Source organism: Malaclemys terrapin, chromosome 11, assembly GCF_027887155.1.
Source record: "Malaclemys terrapin pileata isolate rMalTer1 chromosome 11, rMalTer1.hap1, whole genome shotgun sequence".
Lineage (NCBI taxonomy): Eukaryota > Metazoa > Chordata > Testudines > Emydidae > Malaclemys > Malaclemys terrapin.
The window spans coordinates 67,003,606-67,023,557 of record NC_071515.1 but is presented as its reverse complement, the minus strand read 5'-3'; the positions used below and the strand labels follow the sequence as shown (position 1 = coordinate 67,023,557).

The 19,952-nt window shown below is 41.5% G+C and overlaps 1 protein-coding gene across 1 annotated transcript in view; it reads left to right on the top strand.

Moving 5' to 3' along the window:
• The first annotated feature begins 13 nt into the window (after window positions 1–13).
• Window positions 14–19,952, top strand: part of PARP9 (poly(ADP-ribose) polymerase family member 9) — a 28,927-nt gene continuing 8,988 nt past the window's right edge. Inside the window, exons 1-8 of the mRNA XM_054043947.1 lie at window positions 14–64; window positions 8,461–8,500; window positions 10,038–10,879; window positions 13,167–13,397; window positions 13,484–13,702; window positions 15,808–15,883; window positions 17,834–18,208; window positions 19,611–19,762. Of these exons, the coding sequence (XP_053899922.1) occupies window positions 10,046–10,879; window positions 13,167–13,397; window positions 13,484–13,702; window positions 15,808–15,883; window positions 17,834–18,208; window positions 19,611–19,762 (1,887 nt within the window). The 5' untranslated portion in view covers window positions 14–64; window positions 8,461–8,500; window positions 10,038–10,045. The remainder of the gene's footprint in view (window positions 65–8,460; window positions 8,501–10,037; window positions 10,880–13,166; window positions 13,398–13,483; window positions 13,703–15,807; window positions 15,884–17,833; window positions 18,209–19,610; window positions 19,763–19,952) is intronic.

The following is a 19,952-nucleotide window of genomic DNA, read 5'->3' as shown; positions in this document are numbered from 1 at the left end:
ACAACAGAAACTCCCCGCCCCGCGCTCAGTCCCGCCGCCCGCGCCGCTCCGGCCCGCCTGCCAGGTACCGGGGCCACCCCGCCAAGGGCACATGTGGGGGCGGGCCGGGCTCGCTAGGGCTCCGTGCACCCGCGTGGGGCAGCGGAGGTCGCCCCGGGGAGGGGTACGGCCCCAGGTGCCCTGGGCTCGGGTAGGGGGCATTGTTTGCGCCCGGACGGTGCTTCCTTCGGAGCAGCAAACTAACCCCTGCTAGCAAAGCCGGGGGGGGGGCAGGGGGCAGAGAGGGCCAAAGCCGGTGCTGATCTATCCCGGTGCAGTCCTGACTACAAGGGAGGGAGCAGAGTTTGGCCCCAGGAGCTGAATGGCACATAGGTCTGGTTTCAGAGTAGCAGCCGTGTTAGTCTGTATCCGCAAAAAGAACAGGAGTACTTGTGGCATCTTAGGCTACGTCCTCACTACGGGGGGGGGGGGGGGTCGATTTAAGATACGCAAATTCAGCTATGCAAATAGCGTAGCTGAATTCGACTTATCGGAGCCTACTTACCCCACTGCGAGGACAGCGGCAAATCGACCTCCGCGGCTCCCCCGTCGACAGCGCTTACTCCTACCTCCGCTGGTGGAGTACAAGTGTCGATTCGGGGATCGATTGTCGCGTCCCGATGAGATGCGATAATTCGATCCCAGAGAGATCGATTTCTACCCGCCGATTCAGGCGGGTAGTGTAGACGTAGCCTAAAGAGACTAACAAATTTATGCTCAAATGAATTAGTTAGTCTCTAGGTGCCACAAGTACTCCTGTTCTTTTTACATAGGTCTGAGTTTGTGGTAGTAGATTTTGATCTCATAACGCTCCATGTAAATCAGAGTGACTCCATTACACTGATTGAACTGAGAGAATGCTGCCCCGGATAGGGTTCTTACAGCCAGTAGGTGATGGTCCCTTGCGGCATGAACAGTTGGCATTATTTCATGTTGTCTGGCTTAGTTGTTATGTGCTTCCACTGAGGCTGAATTATGGCAAACCGGGGAACCATATGACACTTTTCTGAGTTGTATATATTTAAATTCTTACCCATAGCCTTGCATTCAAGTATTATTTTGCATTGAATTGTTTTACTATTTTAAGATAAATTAATATATCACAAATGCATCTGAGATTTTAAAGTGTGACATTCCCGATATTTTTGTGTTGGTATATTTTACATGTTTGGGCTAGAGATGCCAGATTTGGTTGGATGTATTCCTGGAGGTCTCATCATATGACATAATCTTTAATGGGGGGGGGGGGGGGGAGGATAGCTCAGTGGTTTGAGCATTGGCCTGCTAAACACAAGGTTGTGAATTCAGTCCTTGAGGGGGCCATTTAGGGATGGGGGCAAAAATCTGTCAGGATTGGTCCTGCTTTGAGCAGTGGGTTGGACTAGATGACCTCCTGAGGTCCCTTCCAGTCCTGGTATTCTATAATTCTTGGAGTCTCCAGGCCAATCCTGGAGGGTGGGCAACCCTAGTTTTGGGCCCAGATCCTGCAGTGAGCTTTGTGGGGGCAGACTTTTGCATTTGTGTGGTTCCCTAGTGAAGTCAGTGGTGCAGGGTTCTGCTCATGAAGAACTAATTGTGGGATCAGGACCTTGGATGTGTGTAGATGCATTTACTGAAATGTTTGCAGATGCATTTTTCTGAACATCCTTGAAATCATTTGGGTAAATATGACTGCATGTATCTCACTGTGCAGATGCACCTATGTTACAATGTACGGTTGTATAACTGCTTCTGGTGTGCCAGCACATCAGCAAAACTGCCTATATTTAATATCACCTTAAGGGCTTCTATGAACCTGGCCCTGAGGCATTCTTTGATGGCCTCCATGATCTGAGGAGCTGATTCTCTTCTTACATCTGTGAAAATCAGGAGTCACTCCACTGATGCACCATTGATTTAAAGGAGAGGAGATTTGGCATTGTGCCTTACATCAGTGATGGTAGCTGATTGTGCTTTTGTTGTTAATGAGCTACAGCATTTGCGTTTTGCCTTTAGAAATAAAGTTTCCCAAGATTTAGAAGCATTTGGAGCTGGGGTTTTGATTTTGTCTAGTACAGAAATTAGGGCCTGGAGGAGACCAGGAGGGGGACAGAATAACACCTTTAATGCAGCTTGAGAGACCAAATAGCAGAAGTTTCCATTTAGCAGAAGTTTGACTCTATATTAGTTCTGTACACATAACCCGCCTGCATGCTTTGCATTTCCAAAAGGGCAAAGATGGGATTGCAGAAATTAAAGAGGACATTGTTCAACATTTCCAATTAAATTATACGGACTCCTGGAGGCAGTAAAAGCAGTATTTGGGGTCAGTTGATTAGCAGAGTCTCTCAATTGATGAATGAAACAGCTCAAGAAAAAACAGAACTAGAACAGAAGCTAAAAAGGTTACAAGATATTCATAAAAATACAGGTTCAGAAAAAAACATATTAACAATTAACTATTAGTGGGAAGTTGAATATGTTGATGACAAATCCCATTGAAAAAGCCTTAAGGTATGCAAAGCAGATGTTTTATGACAAATGAAATAAAAATGATAGGCTATTGGCATGAAAGCTTAGAGAAATTAAAGAGCAACATATTATTCCATCAATTAAGAAAAATCAGCAAAAGTTAGTTACACACCTGAATGAAATATGTGCTATTTTTTGCTGCTTATTATAAAAATCTCTATACCTGAGATACTCTAAGCTCTGAAGTTATTCAAAAATATCTGGAAGTAGCAGGCTTGCCAAAGATGAGCAAAATTGATTAAGAAATAACTGAAGAAGAAATCCTAGAGGCAGTAGCAAGTATGAAAAGTGGTAAAACTCCAGGACCTGATGGCTTTCCAGCTGAATTGTACAAGGTATTTAAGGAGGTATTAGTGGGTCTTTTGAGAGAGGTCTTTCATGATATGTTGTTAGGGGAGGAACTTCTACAATATATGAAAGAAGCTACTGTGGTAGTTTTCCCCTAAAGATGGAAAAGACCTTACCTTGTCCAGTTCCTCTAGGCCGGGGTCGGCAACCTTTGGCACGCAGCTTGCCAGCGTAAGCACCCTGGCGGGTCAGGCCAGTTTGTTTACTTGCTGCGACCGCAGGTTTGTCCGATCATGGCTCCCACTGGCCCCGGTTCGCCGCTCTGGGCCAATGGGGGCTGCGGGAAGGGCGGCCAACACATCCCTTGGCCCGCGCCACTTCCCGCATCCCCCATTGGCCTGGAGCGGCGAACCGCAGCCAGTGGGAGCTGCGATCGGCCGAACCTGCAGTCGCAGCAAGTAAACAAACTGGACCGGCCTGCCAGGGTGCTTACCCTGGCGAGCCACGTGCCAAAGGTTTCCGACCCCTGCTCTAGGCCCATATCTCTGTTGTATCATGAAATTAAGATTTTAACAAAAATACTAACTAGCCGATTGCAGTTTATGCTTTAGTTTATATAAATCCAGACCAAACTGAATTAAATAAGGATAGACAAATGTCAGACAATATTCAGAGAGTATTTGGAATCATCCATAATGCCAGATCAAAAAAATCAATTTCTCTTGTTATCACTAGATGCCTTTGGTAGAATAGAGAGGAACTTTCTATTTCAAGTCCTGTCACATATGGACTTTGGTCACCAATTCCTTAAATGGATAACTGCTCTTTACACCAGCCCAAAAGCAGTGGTGCCAGTTAATGGGGTTAAATCTCCCCTTTTTGAATTACGCTAAGTGATTAGTCAGGGATGTCCGTCGTCTCCTTTACTTTTTGCACTGGCTATGGAGCCTTTTGCACAGATGATAAGGAATAGGGATAAGGAATAACTATTCAGTAAAGAAACGTTTCTAACTTATTTAGAGATCAAAACTAATTTTAATTGTTCCGCTTTTCCCTGGTACCAATACTTTCAGGACAGGTACTATGTTTCTCATCTTTCTAGGAAATGTGTTTTATACAGAAAGCTAACTTTAATGGAAGTGATGGCATCTGGAAATAAACAAATAACTAATTTATATCAATCTTTGCAGCCAGCTTTCCTAACAGAAAATTGTCCATATGAAAATTTCCCATATGTCTGGGAAAAGGCTCTGGATAGACAAGTTACCCCAGAGGAATTGGGTTTGCTCTGGAAAAGAGCACTAGCATCCTCAGTGTTACAGTGGTACCTCACACCAGTCAGGTTAAAAATACACATACAGACGCTCCCTGACTTACGCAAGCATTCCGTTCTGGAATTCCTTGTGTAAGTCAAATTTTGCATAAGTCGGAGACGTATACCCGACAATGATGCCAAAAAAATTAAAAAAAAGCTTACGGAACTTTTTCCATAAGTGTGGATTTGCGTAAGTCAGGTTTGCATAACCCGGGGAGCGTCTGTATAGACTGAATAGGGATGAATATTGGAGAAATTGTGGTGAAAGAGGAGATTTTATGCATATATGGTGGACATGTTCAATCATTAGAGAGTATTAGGCTGCAGTTCACAATCAAATATCACAGATTATTGGATACTTATTACCAAATGATCCTTTGGTAATCCTCCTGGGGCTTCCTATTGGAAATGGTCATACAAAAGTAAATGAAGAATTAATCTCTCATCTGCTAGTAGCTGCTTGGCTATTAGTAGCTTCTCATTGGGAAATAAAATAAAATATCCCAACCATTGAGGAATGGTTCAAAAATATGGGAGATTGTTTTTATGGAAAAATTAACACACCAATTATGTACCCAACAAAATACACAGAGGATGGATAGATAGATAGATATTTGGTCACCTTTTATTCAGTACTCAAACAAAGTACATTCACTTGCAAAAAAACTCAGCCCACCTGTCCATTTTGTTTTAATATTAGCATTTGATAGACATACCTGGTCTGTTAAATATGTGCATATAGAAATTTCATTAAATTTAATACAATAATTAGAAATGACAGAAGTATTGCAATGATGCTCACTGTGTAATATGGTAACACCCTGTTAAATAGAAAGATCTGATGTTTATATATTGCTGTATGTCTCTTTAAACAAAAGCTAACTGTTGTTTTGTTGCTGATGTTTACATGGCAAGAATTTGTAAACTTGTTAAAACTTCTTAAATAAATAATGGGTTCCTTTCTAAAGAAAGAAATTAGGGCCTGGAGTAATATCTGGATTTGGAGCAGAACCCTTCCAAATTGTGGCTCATCTAGATGAAGACATTTGGTCTTCAGAAAATGAACAGTTGGCATAAGTTATTGATATTGCGCCAAAACCACAGCCCTCTAGCACTTGAGTTAAATGAGAACTCGTGAAACTGCTGGTAGCATCCTAGCTAGTAGAGGGCAACATATCACCTTTCCTTCCTCCTCCCCCACACATACTGTCTCACTCGCTGCATTACAACAGGCAGCAACTGAGTCCTATGACTCCAAATGGGCAATGTTTTAGTTTTAATCCACCTCAGTCATTGTGATGACAGCAGCTGGTTAAACCCAGCTTTATGTTCCTATATAAATTGTCAGGAGAAACAAGGACATGATAAGAAGATAAGGATCAAGCCTCAGACTTTTAACTACCACAGATATTCGTAATAGGTGTGCTAATTTAACACCTTACAGTCCTGTGGCGCTGATTCCCTGCTGAATATGCTTTGTAGGATATGGAGTTTTGAAAGCTGCCTGTGATGGCTTTGACTTGCTGAACTCTTCATGTAGTAGAAGTACTAAAATCTCACCGGGGCATGAATGCAAAGAGTTCTATAGCATTTATCTCAGTTGGTTCCTTGATTGCTTACAAATCTCTACTATAAGCTGTATGTCATACACAGAAGCAATGTATTTAGTGGCCTGGGCAGAGGCAACGCGTAACTGTTGAAAGTGTGTGTGTGGGGCGGGGGTATTTTGAACCCACTCCCTGCAAAAAAATAAATAAAAATATAAACCTTGGCAGAAATGGGGGAGGCGTGACCCTGCTGCCCCTCTTCCCCCCTGCCCACATATGTCGCCCCTGGGTCTGGGGACAGGTCTGAGAGGCAGAAACTCTGAGTCAAAATCAGCTACTGACTCTCTCTTTAATCTTAGACAAATGACCGAGGCCAAAATTTTCAAAACTGAGTGCCTAAAGTGAGGCACCAACACAAATGGCTAAATTACCAGAGGTACTGAGCACCCATGAGTCCCTCTGAAGTTAACCAGGCAATTAAAAATCCTTATCTATCCATCTTTTTATACTGTGCCCAGTTCCATGGTATCTGGGAACCTGCTGAGGCCCCCAGGTTGGAAAATTTTGGTTTGAATCTGTCTAGTCTGTGTTGTCCTAGCTGCAGAACAGGGGTAATGTCCCCTCCCTCCTAGGATAGTATTTACCACCTCGCAGAGGGATTGAAGGTTAATGTGCAAAATAAGATGCTGAGCCTGCAGGCTGAAACTCCTGTTGACGGTCGCCTGGGAGCACCATGGCAACCTGCCTGGAGGGTTCCAGGGGAGTTAGGAAAAGTCTGTTGGGGAAAGGCAGTTAGACCGGTGGGTGCTGGAGGGGAGGAGAGGGCTCAGTGGGGGTGGGGAGGAGAAGGGGCTTGAAGATGGGGAACATGATGAAGATGCTGGTAAGTGACCAGGAAGAAAGGAGAGTCAAAGAAGTATTTGGGAGTGGGGCGCAAAGTGCCAGAGTCAGGGTATTTAAGGGAATAAGGATATTGGAGGGATTACTGATTTAGACTGAAAGAAACAAGCAGAATTGTAGCCAATAGGTGGTTCTGTCTTAGTGTGTAACCTGGCTTGACAGTCAGGGAAATAAACCACGTGCCTGCAGAAGGGAGAAGATTTGTCAGCTAAAAGTGGCCTATACATACAGGCAGGGGGAGAGCTGTAAATTTTGCCTCATATCCCTCCCTACACAGGCTCAGGTCCAGAGTTGTGTGGAAGCCCCTTCATTTAGATTTGGGCTCCACTGTTTTGGCCCTTTCCCAAGGAATAACCCCCTTCCCATTCCCAAGAGATTTCCCTGCTCAAATCGTTGAAGACATTTCAAGCCAGGCCCAAGCAGGGTTTTCTGGTCAGCACAACTCCTGATGCAGCTATGTGGTCATTAGGGAGAAAGGACTGAGGAGTACCCCTCCTCTCCTTCCCTACTGCCCCATCCCCACCCAGCCCTGAAGCTTCCCTCCATCTCACACAAGTGCTCTGCACTCCTAATATATTGGAAAATGGCCTTTGGAGGCCCCTTACCATCTCCTGAGGGAGGGCAGGAAGAAAACATAAAGAAATGATCAGAACATCAAATTAACTTTCTCTTGGTTACATTATCCACTTCAGGAAGCTGTTCTCTACCCCAAACTGAAACATGCCCTATGTGGGAAAAACAACCAGCATGGCCAGAGAATGTGCTGGGATGAATCTTGCAGGGCCAAATTCACCCCAGTGCAATTTTATTGACCTCAGTGGATTTACAGCAGGGATTATTTTGTCCCCCCAGTTTTTCCCTGATGATGAGTAGGAAGTCAATAAAATTGCATTGGGTGAATTTGGCCTTGCAAGATTTAACCCAGCACATTCCCTGGCCAGACTGGTTGTTTTTCCCACATTGGGCATGTTTCAGTTTGGAGTAGATAACAGCTTCCTGAAGTGGATAACGTAACCAAGAGAAAGTTAATATGATGTTCTGATCATTTATTTATTCTTGTTATTTGCTGTGCCGTTTTTGCTAATGTGAAGGGGGCAGAGTCTTTCAGTATTGTGTTAAATTAAATGTGTAAGTAGTGTAGTGTAAGTATATATCGAAGTTTTTATTTCTCCTTTCCCCAAAATAAATGCTCTGTGATTTTTAAGGAAACATTTGTGTGTGCGCGCACATCAGTTTGATCATAGGTTGACTAACAGGAATCAGTTTACATAATGTTTTTGAACAGTGTTTTGTAGAAGTTCCACTGTTATTCATTATTTATGAATGTGTTTTTATATATTATAGGTGGAGCTGGTAGCACAGCCTATTATTAAATTTGTTTGACCTTTCCCATTATAAGACTGTGGTTTCACTTGCTTGTAACTTTGCCAATCTTTAACCATTCAGGCAGAAATTTTCCATGATGGATGTCTGTCTCAGGCTGATTTTCTTTTTTTTTTTTTTTTCTTTTGAAAATTTCAGCCAAAAAGTTGAGCCATTTCCAAGAACAAGGCTAGGGAAAAATACATTGCCTTTTAGTGTATTGAATGTTAAGAAGATTCTTGTTGTAATGTTAAGAAAATTCAGGTGACCTTTTCTTTGTAAAGCTGAAGCTCTCCCAGGCCTTGGAGCAGGGAATTGAAATTTGGCAGGAAAGTGGCCTTTTATCCTTTTGCCATCCTTGTGAAAATCTGTCCACGTTTGGCTAAATTATAAACCTTAGAAAAATCTTAGTGTGCACATGCTCACTAGAGTATATTTATATGTGTGGGTAATATAATATGTTTAATTTTCCCCCTTATTTTTTGTATTATTTCACAGACGTTCAATCCAGAGACCCTTGAAGAGGATTACGATTCAGGTAAGCTTCTTTCTTTTCACATTATGGAGCAGATTAGAATTTATAAATTTATACCCTTCTTCTTTGAACTACCGCTTAAACAAGTAAAGTTGAAAGCATGCAAATGGTTTAGTTGAAAGCAAACCAAAACGTACGACTTGGACAAGGATGTCAATTTTATGTTTCGTTAGTTTTATGTGGTTTCCTCACACCTTTAAAAGTACAGTACAAGTGTGCTAAAGAAAAGATGTTTTGATGAAAGCCGTTTAAATTCAGTGCACCTTACTAACAATGAGATGCAGAACAGTCTATTTTTAGACTCTAACTGTGCAGAGAAATCGGTACTCTAGGTCAGCTGAAAAGTGTGGTTAAACTCATGCAAATTGTAAGAATGTACACAAACAAGTTAATAAGATACTTTTTACATAAAGTAGGTAACAGAGTCTTGTGGCACCTTATAGACTAACAGACGTATTGGAGCATAAGCTTTCGTGGGTGAATACCCACTTCGTCAGACTCTTTGTTGCTTTTTACAGATCCAGACTAACATGGCTACCCCTCTAATACTTGACTACTGTATGTAGTTCTATAGAAATCTACCAACACAGAGAAGTATACATCTCCGGGGATTGGTAATGGTATAAAGACCTGTGCAGCTCTTCATTGCTAGTTCTATCTGGGGGGTTATGATAAAAAAAAATTGATCTGACAGTTGTTTGGTGATTTATGTGAAACAAGATGGTGGCCCATTTTCTTTTTCTACAGTGCTGCTTAAAGTTCAGACTTGCAGGGAGAATGTGCCTTCTGTGGGTTCAAAGGGAGGGCCTGTGAGGAGCTGCAGAACTAAAGAGTGAGCTTATTGGGTGAGAACATAGGACTGGAAAACCAAGTGTTCACAGGTTTGTAGGATGAGGTGGATATCTGGCAGCTCCAGAACGTTGATGCTGAGCCTCTTCTGTTCCTCAAAATCAAAATGGACTCCCCAGGCTCCTGAAATTCACATTAGTGGTGATGCATAAAGGATTGGAAGAAAGGTGAGAAGGCCTGGAAGAAGGATGGGATGATGGGACCACCCAGACAGGGAAGTCAACATGGACAGAGGAAGGAAGAAGAGTTCCTTCTGGGAAGTCAGGGAAAGGCACTTGATTGGAACAAAGGTGAGGGTGTAAATGTAACCTGGTCCATAGGACAGAGTCCTTACAGGCTGCACATTGATTTAGGACACAAAGAATTGGCCCGGCTGGGGTAGGAGGAGAGTTAAAGTCATGGCAGTTGACAAGTAAATGAGCAAGAATAGGGCCAGACTGGGGCTTATATAAGGCCTTTGCTTCCTTGCTTTGTTGGTAAAGGGAGCCAAAAACTGCATATCCTCACTGTGTCTCTGAGGTAGAATGGGAGAAGTGAAGACTATGACAAAAGAAATGATCAGTAAGTAATTTTCCCTTATCATCCCAAGTCAATTTAAAAAATAATGATTGAAAACTTTAAAATATGCTGTGCATTAAAAATGTGTTTGACATTGGATCACTGCATTTCTCTTAATTGATTTATTATCTAGTGTCCAGCATGGATACAGAGGAGGAAAGCTTAACAATTCCCATCAGTAAAGATGTTTATGAAATCCTTACAAGACGAGAGAGCTGTCTACGTGACCTCATTGAGAAGAAGTTTGGTTGTATATCTCTTCTTAAGAGTATAAGATGTCCTCTTGAAGTATACAGGAAAACCCTGAAGGAAGGAATTGAGATATCTGTTTGGATGGATGATATGACAAGACATAATGCTGATGCTTTGGTGAATGCAGCCAATGAATATTTGCACCATATTGGAGGCCTTGCTCTTGCCCTGGCGAAAGCTGGTGGGCTAGAAATTAAACAAGAGAGTAAACGTTATATTGAGCGTCATGGAACACTCACCACTGGTCAAATAGCGGTAACAGGTGGAGGCAGGCTTTCTTGTAAGAAAATTATCCACACAGTAGGTCCAAGATGGTCTGCATATGAAAGTGAGAGATGTTGTCAAATACTTGAGGCAGCCATTATAAATGTCCTGAAATATGTTAATGCTCCAGAGAATAATATAAAGTCTCTGGCTATCCCTGCAGTGAGCTCAGGAATTTTTGGCTTCCCACTAGATTTATGTGCTCATGTGATTGTAAAGACTATAAAGAATTTTGTTGAGCTAGCTCCATTATTTGGCTGGATCAAAGAAATCCACTTGGTGAACATTGATGAGCCCACAGTTGCAGCAATGAAAAGGGCCTGTGAAAAGTTGCTGGGGAGGAGTGATATCAACTCACTTCAGGAGACTCTGCCAGCTTCAGCAAACCAGCTTCAAGATTCCATCACAATCAATGGTCTTCACCTACATATCGTAAGAGGACAAATTGAAGATCAGCAAGTAAGTCTTCACAGTGGACCCTGAGGATCTTGTGAAGTGCTGAGTGTGGAGTTGCATCCCAGCACCTTGCAGGATTGGATCCTAAGAGATTAGAGGGCATGTTGTATTGATCAAGTAAATATGCATCTTGTCCTCTTGTCTTTAGCCATCCAACATTAGAATCAGTGGACCAAAACAATATATACCCAGGTGTCGTCTTATAATATAGCTATTGAATTTGAAAAGTTTTCTTTCTGAGTGAGCCCTGCTATGAGAGGATAGAAGACAACAACACATAGAATAAAGTTATTGACTGTCCTGACTCTACGTTAACATTTACTTTTTTTTAATGTAATATTTTAATAGTTAACATTTTTTATTGTATCCCCAAGAAGTTTTCTCTCCTAGCTCCTATCATGTCCTGCTTTTTTTGTTGTTTTCCTGGAATGGGACGAATGCTCCTCTGAAGATGTCTACACTACTGGCTAAATCGGCACTGCTGCGATTGATGCAGCGGTGTTGATTATGCGGGTCTGGTGAAGACATGCTAAGTCGATGGGAGAGCATCTCCCATTGACATAGTGCTGTGTAGACACCACTGTAAATTGACATAAGTTATGTTGATTTCAGTTACGTAACTTGAGTAACTGAACTAGTGTAACTTAGATTGACTTATAGCATTAGTGTAGACCAGCCCTCAGTCTCACTATTGGGGCATTCAGTATATACTACAACAGCTTAAGATATTTTCTAAAACCAGTGTACACATCATCTTTTACCAGTATTTTATTTAATTTATTATAGCATGGTAAAAAACATGGCAATCCTAGTTATGGGCAAACCAGAAAGGGTGATTAGATTGGAAGCTGCATCACCTGATAGTATTTGTTTGAAACAGACCGTTTTTCACAGAATTTTCCATACCTTGTTTGTTAAAGAAACATCTTGACTCCTTAAGAAGTTTGTTTTTATAGATGTGGAAATAAATTATGACCTTTGGTTGATGAGGGAGAAATTCTATCAACTGACTATAGAAAAAAGAATAGGAGTACTTGTGGCACCTTAGAGACTAACAGATTTATTAGAGCATAAGCTTTCGTGGACTACAGCCCACTTCTTCGGCTGTAGTCCACGAAAGCTTATGCTCTAATAAATTTGTTAGTCTCTAAGGTGCCACAAGTACTCCTATTCTTTTTGCGGATACAGACTAACACGGCTGCTACTCTGAAACCTGACTATAGAAAGTTATATTTCTTCTGAGCAATTGAATGGGTGTAGTCCAAAGCCTTGTATTTTTAGTTACTCTTAAACAGTCAAGCTAAGGTTAGACTCATTATTTCTGTGGTCAAAATACCATAAGCAAAAATTTTGCATTTCACAAACTTAGTTCCAAATTACAGCAGCCCTAGGGAGTATGTCGTGGGCAGAAGGAGAAAGCTTAGGGATTTCCATCCTCTCATAGTGCTCCTGCACAGAAGGCAGCCATAATTTTGCAATTCCTCCTGAGTACACAAGATTGTGAGGACTATTTGCGTGACCGGCAGTGCTTACTATTTTAAGGCTACATCTACAGTACACCACCACTGGTGGTGGTGTGTAGGCTACATGTAGCTACATGCCACAGTGAAAAGCCTGCTGTATCTACTGCCTGCTGCAGTGTGTAGCTACTCATGTCAGTGAAAGGCTCTGGCAGAGGGAGACGGGGAACATTTCAGCAGCTCCTTGCTGCCGGAGCCTTTCACTGCAGTGGAAAGGCTCTAGGAATGGCCCCCTGACAGAGCCTTTCCATGCGGAGGGGAAGGGCTCCAACAGTGGGGAGCTAGTGGACCCTTTCTCTGCTGCTTCCTTCCCCATCTCCCCTGCTTGACTGCTGGAGTCTTTCCTTGCACTGGGAAAAGGCTCCAGCGGCAGGGAGGTAATAACACTACAATGCTAAAAAAAGCAATGTAGATGGTGAGGCACAGCTTGGGTGAGTAGAACGAGTGTAGGGGATTTACATAAGCACACTCTTCAACTGTGTCTTTACTCTACTTGCCTAAGCCTTACCTCACTGGCTACACTGTTATTCAACCTGGGGCGGGAGGGTGGGGAGGAGACTGCGCTGTTATGTATTCTACACAACATTGAAAGAAGCATGTAGTGTAGATGTCCCTTAAAAAGTGAAGTTTCTGGATGGATGGAGTTTTTATAAGAAAAAATTCCACCAGCTGCACAGGTACATTTGAAGTGGGGATCTGACTGCAGTGCAGGTAGAATATGCATTTACCTGAAGTGAAATATACTGAGAGCTTGTGTTCTTGTCTTCCAGACTGCAGTTATTGTTAATTCTGTGGTCATAAATGATGATCTGTCAAGAGGAAACATTTCAAGAGCAATTCTGCAAAAAGCAGGCTCACTTCTTCAGCAGGAATTTCGGTTTGAGTCTCAAAAACTTCCTCCATCTTGTGAGAAATTCATATTGACAAAAGGATACAATCTGGCCTGCAAGTCTGTGCTCCACATAGTATGGTCATCACAAAGCAGCAGTGATTCACGCAAGGTGATGTTCTGTTAGAGAGGATTTTCACTCCTCTTTTTCATGTCAAAAAGTAAAATAAGGTCTAAAACTCTCCTTTTTTTCTGCAGGTATTAAAAACTGCAATGTCAAGATGTTTGCTTAAGATTCAGGAGCCTCCATTTCCTTCAATTTCCTTCCCAGTAATTGGATCTGGAGTATTACATTTGCCAAAGGATGAAGTGGCAGATATTATGATTGATGAAGTTTTAAGCTTTGCAAAGGAACATCCTGGGAGGAAGTTAGATGTGTATTTTGTGATCCATCCAAATAACAGTTTTGTCTACAAGGTAAGGTATTTAGTGTTAACTATAAGTAGAAGAACTCACAATAACCATGAAGAAAGTTTCCTTGAATTTCTACAAGCTAAAGTACTTTACATACCAAACAATATGTTACATTTGTAACAATAGATAGCAAGCATCTGGTGTGTCTTGTGAATAAACCCAGGGGAAGATCAAACCTGGCAAGGTTGGACTTGGAGTTTGAATGACATCTTTCCCTGAAAGAGACAATAAATGGCAGGGGACAGGAATCAGCCTATGTAAGAAACAAATCCTCAGGGAATATGAATTCTAGTCTAGCGTTGCAGAGTGCTTTCCCTCTTTTGCCCAGTTGCCCGCTTTCTCCCTGGTGCATGGCTCTGCGGAAGGGAAAATGTGCAGACGGGGTGTCTCTGCTGGTTCAATTGGCAGGAACTTCAGACAAACTCTGACTGGAAATCCACCAGTCCCCTGGGGAGCTTACTTAGTTGCCTTCCTATCTGTAGCCCCAATGGCATGGCTGTCACTTAGGCCTCCTGAAGTTCCTGGGGCATACAGTATACAGTGAAGTTGTTGCTTCCAACTTACTGGGGACTTCCTAAAGTACTTCTGCTGAAGTTATGCCACGGGAAATGCACTTAGCAAATTCTGTCAAATCATCTCCTGTAGCAATGTATTGTTACAAAGGACTTTGCCTTCTTATGGTAGACCAGGCTGTAGACACCTGAGGCCAAATTGTCTGCTGGTGATTTCAATGGAACTGTCCTAGTTTATGCCAGCAGAGAATTTGGCCCAGATGATGTATACACGGCTGTTTTAGGTATCTATATACATAAAAATATAATTATAAATTATAAATTGATGCTGTTCTCATTGAACCCAAAACTCCCACTGACGTCAGTAGGTGAGGAGTGAGCCTGTATACTGTAGCAAAAGTAATATACGGCACAGTAGAGTGTGGGCTGGCCAAAAGGTTACACTATGCTCTTGCTTCTGCTCTGAAAGGCTATCATGGACAATTGAATCATACTCCGGACCAAATTCAGATGTGAAGTGTAATGTGGTATCAGTAACTGGGTGTAAGGGAGTCCGAACATAATTTACATGCTGAAGATCTGGAAAAAGGGGTAGCCAATCCTACCCTCTTGGTCCTTCTTGTTAGTTGCTTTTCCTGATACATCATTTCTTCCATGCCACTGATGTGTAGATTACATCAATTTTGACTCCTAGAGTCAAATAAACCGACTTATACCCACTCATTGACATGTAACTTACACCACCTTGCATGTAGACTCTGATGTTGCCCCTCAGTTTTAGAAGTATTTACAATAAAAATTTCCAAGTTTAATTACAATGACTTTTGCTCATCTATGCTTTAGATCTACAGTGTAGTTTCTTCATTTTTTTTGTCAGTATAATTCAGTGTAAAATCTTATTTTCTAATGTAGTATTAATTTGCAATGTACTTTTCATGGTATTTAAAGATGATTTTTATCATTTTTTCTGTATGTCAGAACTCTGACAAATTACATTTGGTTATCATTTGTCTCTGTGTTTCCTTGGACCACATGCTCACACTGCCAGTTATTTCACTAATGTGCCAAAGGCTGTCCTGTCCTTGCCACAGGCCTTGAAGGCTAAAAACCAACATGAATAGTGTATTTTCACTGCTCAGGGATGTCAGTCTGCAGGAAGCCCAAACCCACTGTACAGAGCAGTGCTCTTCAGTGGCTTTCCACATGAGACTATGGAGAGGAGCTTTGTGACTTAGGTAAGGGGATAGTCAGTGCATCACAATGCACAGCATGCATCCATCAGCATAAAACTTTAAGTAGAAGAAATTGTTTCTGCTCTGGCCCATAAACTGTAACAACAGCCTGGCCGCATTGGTTCCCCACATATTACCTCCAGATGAAACTGGGGAGAATGCCACCCACGCATGCCATCCATGTCCCTGTACAAAGCCCTGGAACCAGGTTTGGCACAGGAGACCGACATCCGGCCCTGTGTGAAAGGAGACTGACTAAAATTGCTTTCCTAACAGAAATCTGGAGAGACAGACTCTGTTCGTTTGTTAGTGGTTTGACACATAGCTGGTTGTGTAAACTGATTCTAAATCTTTCTTTGTCAAGGCTTTCCGAACCAAGTTTGATTCAGCGAAAAGCAAACTAGGACAAGATGTGGAATGCAACAGAAGTGATGATTTGGGTGAGTAAGGAGCACAAAGGGTGAGTAAGGTTGTGAAAATGATACTCTCCTAATAAATATCTATCATCTGGGGGAAACCATCACACAAGAGCTCTGTGTTTAATTTTTGACTCTTGTTTCATTGTTTGTCAGACTGGGTGATAAGAAGACAATACTGGTTTTGGTATATTGGGGAAAATGTGTTACCTCTTCTAAAATTGTGTTTTGCAAAATTAGTTTTAGTATTATGATATTTAATTAGACTCCTTTTAACTTATCGGATTCTCATTCGTGTAAACAAAAATGTAACTGTTGAGTTAACTATTCAACTCTTCAGACGCTTTGCATTCTTTTGCCCCTTGAAGAACCCATGTCATCGACATCGATGTTATCAGGAGTTAGGGCTGAGTACTGATCTTTGGGTTTGCTAGTTCAAAAGCAGGCTTTCTTAAATGTGAATACAAACTGGAGGAAGCTGAGCTTTGATAGTTATCAATCTCTCTAATCAATCATCTTCATCCCAATTCGTACCATTTCAGGAGCCAATGGGTACGGTAAATTGTTGACACAGAAAGTTCTAGCTACTCTGCTTTGGCACCTTCATTCCAGCTCATGCAAACAGATATAGAACATGAGCAGCACCATCCTGTAGAACATAGGATTTGTCATATCAGACTCAGGTCCTTGCTGCCCCCAGCAGTGTTTGGGTAGCTTGATGCTTCACAGGAAGCATGCTTCACAGGAGTGCATTTTAGTTACTATAAAGTTCCAGAGCTTATTGTATATGTTTAATGAACAGTAAAACCTGTACCTGCAATAGGCAGGGCCATGTCTTTAGTTACCACTTTTCCAGTTTTGTACAGTTTTGTTCCACTTTTGGCCTGGTCGTGTGAGATGTTGAGCACCGTCAGTACCAACTGCAATCAGTGGGAGTTGATGGCACAAAGTACTTCATGTGATTGTGTCCTGGTGCCAAAGGGTAAAATTTCAGTTCAAGAGACATGAGGATGGCGTCATGGGTTGGCGTTCCTTCCCTCCTTGTAGGCAGGCGAGTTGTATTTGCGTTGTGCCTCCTATGTTCAAATGATTGCAGGCAGCACTCCAGCCTATTACCATTTCCATCAATGGACTCTTTATTATAAGCCGAGAATGTTGTCATTTGAAACATATTCTAGCTAGCCAATGCAAAGCGAGTATGAGTAAAACACATTGCTTTTAGCACTGATTTACATCCTACTTAAAAAAAAAAAAATCCAGAGAGAACACAGATGTAGTTAAAATGCAAAAGGTACTTCATTTATTCAGAGCCAAACTCCAGAAGGGATTTAAAAGGGCTCCTTTGTGAGTAGGACAGTGTCCTCTCCTTCACTTCCCCGTAGAACTACAATGTAGTCTTTTAACACAAAAACAGCCCTAACAAGAGACTGAAAAGCAAGATTTATGTTTTCAATCTGTATAAATATTTAATTTCATCATCTCCACTGTCTCCTGAAATAGCAGCTTCTGCTTAAACCACACGTTAGAGGAATGTGGAAGAACATGAAAATTAAGAACAAGTTTCTAAATGGCTCACAGAAGAGGAACTACCATTTAATTTGACTTCAAAATGTAATGATGTTATACACCTGGGATGAAACTGTATTTATTAATTATTACTAGGGCCAAATCCTGGTACCACTTAAATCAATGAGAGGTTTGCCATTGACTTTAATAAGAGTGGAACTAGGCCCTTACAGGGAAATTTTCAAAGGCAGAATTGAAATTTAATGGGAGTTACATGCCCAACTGCTATTTATATCTTTAAAAATCTGCCCCTTAGTGTCTATCGTAATATCCCCATTCTGAATGTGTCATAAGGGCAATAAGCTTTCCTTGTGCTGCAAAGTCTCAGGCTGCATACAGAAATTTGTGACAGCACTTGTGAACTTTTCAGTCTACCAATTGCAGTTGTATAAACAGTATTTCTTTCAGGGTCACGCTCTGACAGACCAGCTGAAATGGAGAATAAAAAAACTGGACTAGCCATTGAACTTATTGGAAATCGCTGTGAAACACTGGAAGCAGCAAAAATATGGATCAAAAACATAATGCAAGTCCAGGAAAGTCACCGTGTCGTTATCGAAAACAATCACATTTTTAACCTTAGCAAAAAAGATCATGCAGAACTGTCTCGTCTGCAACGTTTCGGTGCATTCATATCAGAAGAAGTGGTTGGTGGAAAGGCGAGATTAGAGATTCAAGGTCCTCCTGGTGCTGTAATTGATGCGGTGTTCTTGATCGAAAATTTACTGTGTGATGTGCAAGAGAATAATAGAGCCAAGCAAGAGGAACTGCTGCTGTCAGAGGGTCAGTGTAAAACATAAAAACAAATATGAAGCAGAAAATGTGTGTGTGTGTGTGTGTGTGTTACTAATATTTAGATGAGCTTGTATTTCAGTTTGTATGTATGATGAATATACAGTAGTGTCAGATTAGTCTGTGTGCTTAGATACTAGGGTAATAGGTACTATGCAAAGCCTTGAAAGACCGTGGGTTAGTTTGTTGACTTCAATTGATTCACTGGGCAAGATTCCAGTGGGTTGCAGTTTATCCCACTGAGCTGTTGCCGTTGGAGGCGGACATGACTGCTGCCAGTCCTCACTCTGGGAGTTCCACTAGGAAAGGCAGCCTAAAGGTCTAGCCAGCTGAGACTCCCTGGGAGATGTATTGAATCAGTGCATACCCTTGCTGAACTGGTCCTGCATATTTGTATGTTGCTTGCTGCCACTCCCCTCCTGGCAGCAGACCTAGTGCTATCAGCTTCCCACAGATAGAGTTGCTCTGGTGGAAGTGAATCAGGCCCTTTGACTTCAATATAGAAATTACTGAAGTTAATTAATTGATTTCAGTGGAGTTACAGTAAGAATGAATTTAAAACCTGTACCAAATACCACCTCAATGGGCAACTTTCTGTCTTTGAAATATCCCCTTTTTTCAGGTCAGTTTTATTTGGCCTGTAGTTAAAAGCCCAACCCTATTAGACAACCGTTTTTCCTGGACATTTTGATGGTTATTTAAGATGGGTTCCCTTGTATAAAAGATAGATACACAAATGCAGAGATATATAATGGGCATGATACGTCTTGTGTCTCTTCTGTTTCTGACTTTTCATTGGTTCCTTTAGTAGAACTTGATTTAACAGGCATAATATATTCAGCAAATTTAAATGTAAGCTGTAACATCCTTAGCAAAGTTGAGTCAGTTAAAGAATTTCTAGATCTGGACACACATTTATCTTATTTAAATGTACCAGAGTGTAAAAAGGTGCTGTAGTGTCCATAGCCAAAGTTCATTGAACTCAGTAGAAGCTTTTTCACTGACTTCAGTGAGCTCTGGATCAAGCCCCAAGTGTCCTTGATATTTTTTAAAACAGAAATCTTAAAATTAAAACTGATGTAGCAGTAAACTCATGACTTACTGGCAGTAATCAGTTGACCCTTACAGCACAAAAGAATACAGAATATCCCAACCTCCCTCAAAAGAACTCCTAAGTCATCACTGCCCTTATCAAAGGTCTCTGTAAAGGAGGAGCCTTGATCCAGATGACCCAAACAGCTTGCTTCAGAGAATATGTAACACTCTTCTTTCTTAATCGTTTATTTTGGTTGCTTAGTTAACTTCCTCCTCCACTGACTTTGTTGCATTGAGGGTGAGTTTAACAAGCTGAAAGTCTTAAATTATTATTGAATATTCTGCTACTTGTATCCAGGCCATCTGGAAACTGATTATCCTCCAGAAAGACTCCGAGACAAGACAAGGGATACCAAAATGCGTTACCAGATCTCTCCAGTAGAATCATACTGCCAGGAATTCAAGGACCGAGAAAAACGATTTGAAAAAGCTGGGCTTCGTGTTCTCAAGGTAAAGAGAGTGTCCTTGGTAAAATGAATCTGAAGGACTCTTAAGGCATCAGACATTTACAAGAACCTGGATGGAATTAAGGATACATTTTAAAAAAAGAATAAGATCAAAATCAGTTGGCTCCTTATAATACTTGAATGAACTTTAGTGAAATTGTGAATGAAATCTAGATTTATTGCTCAATTAAGAT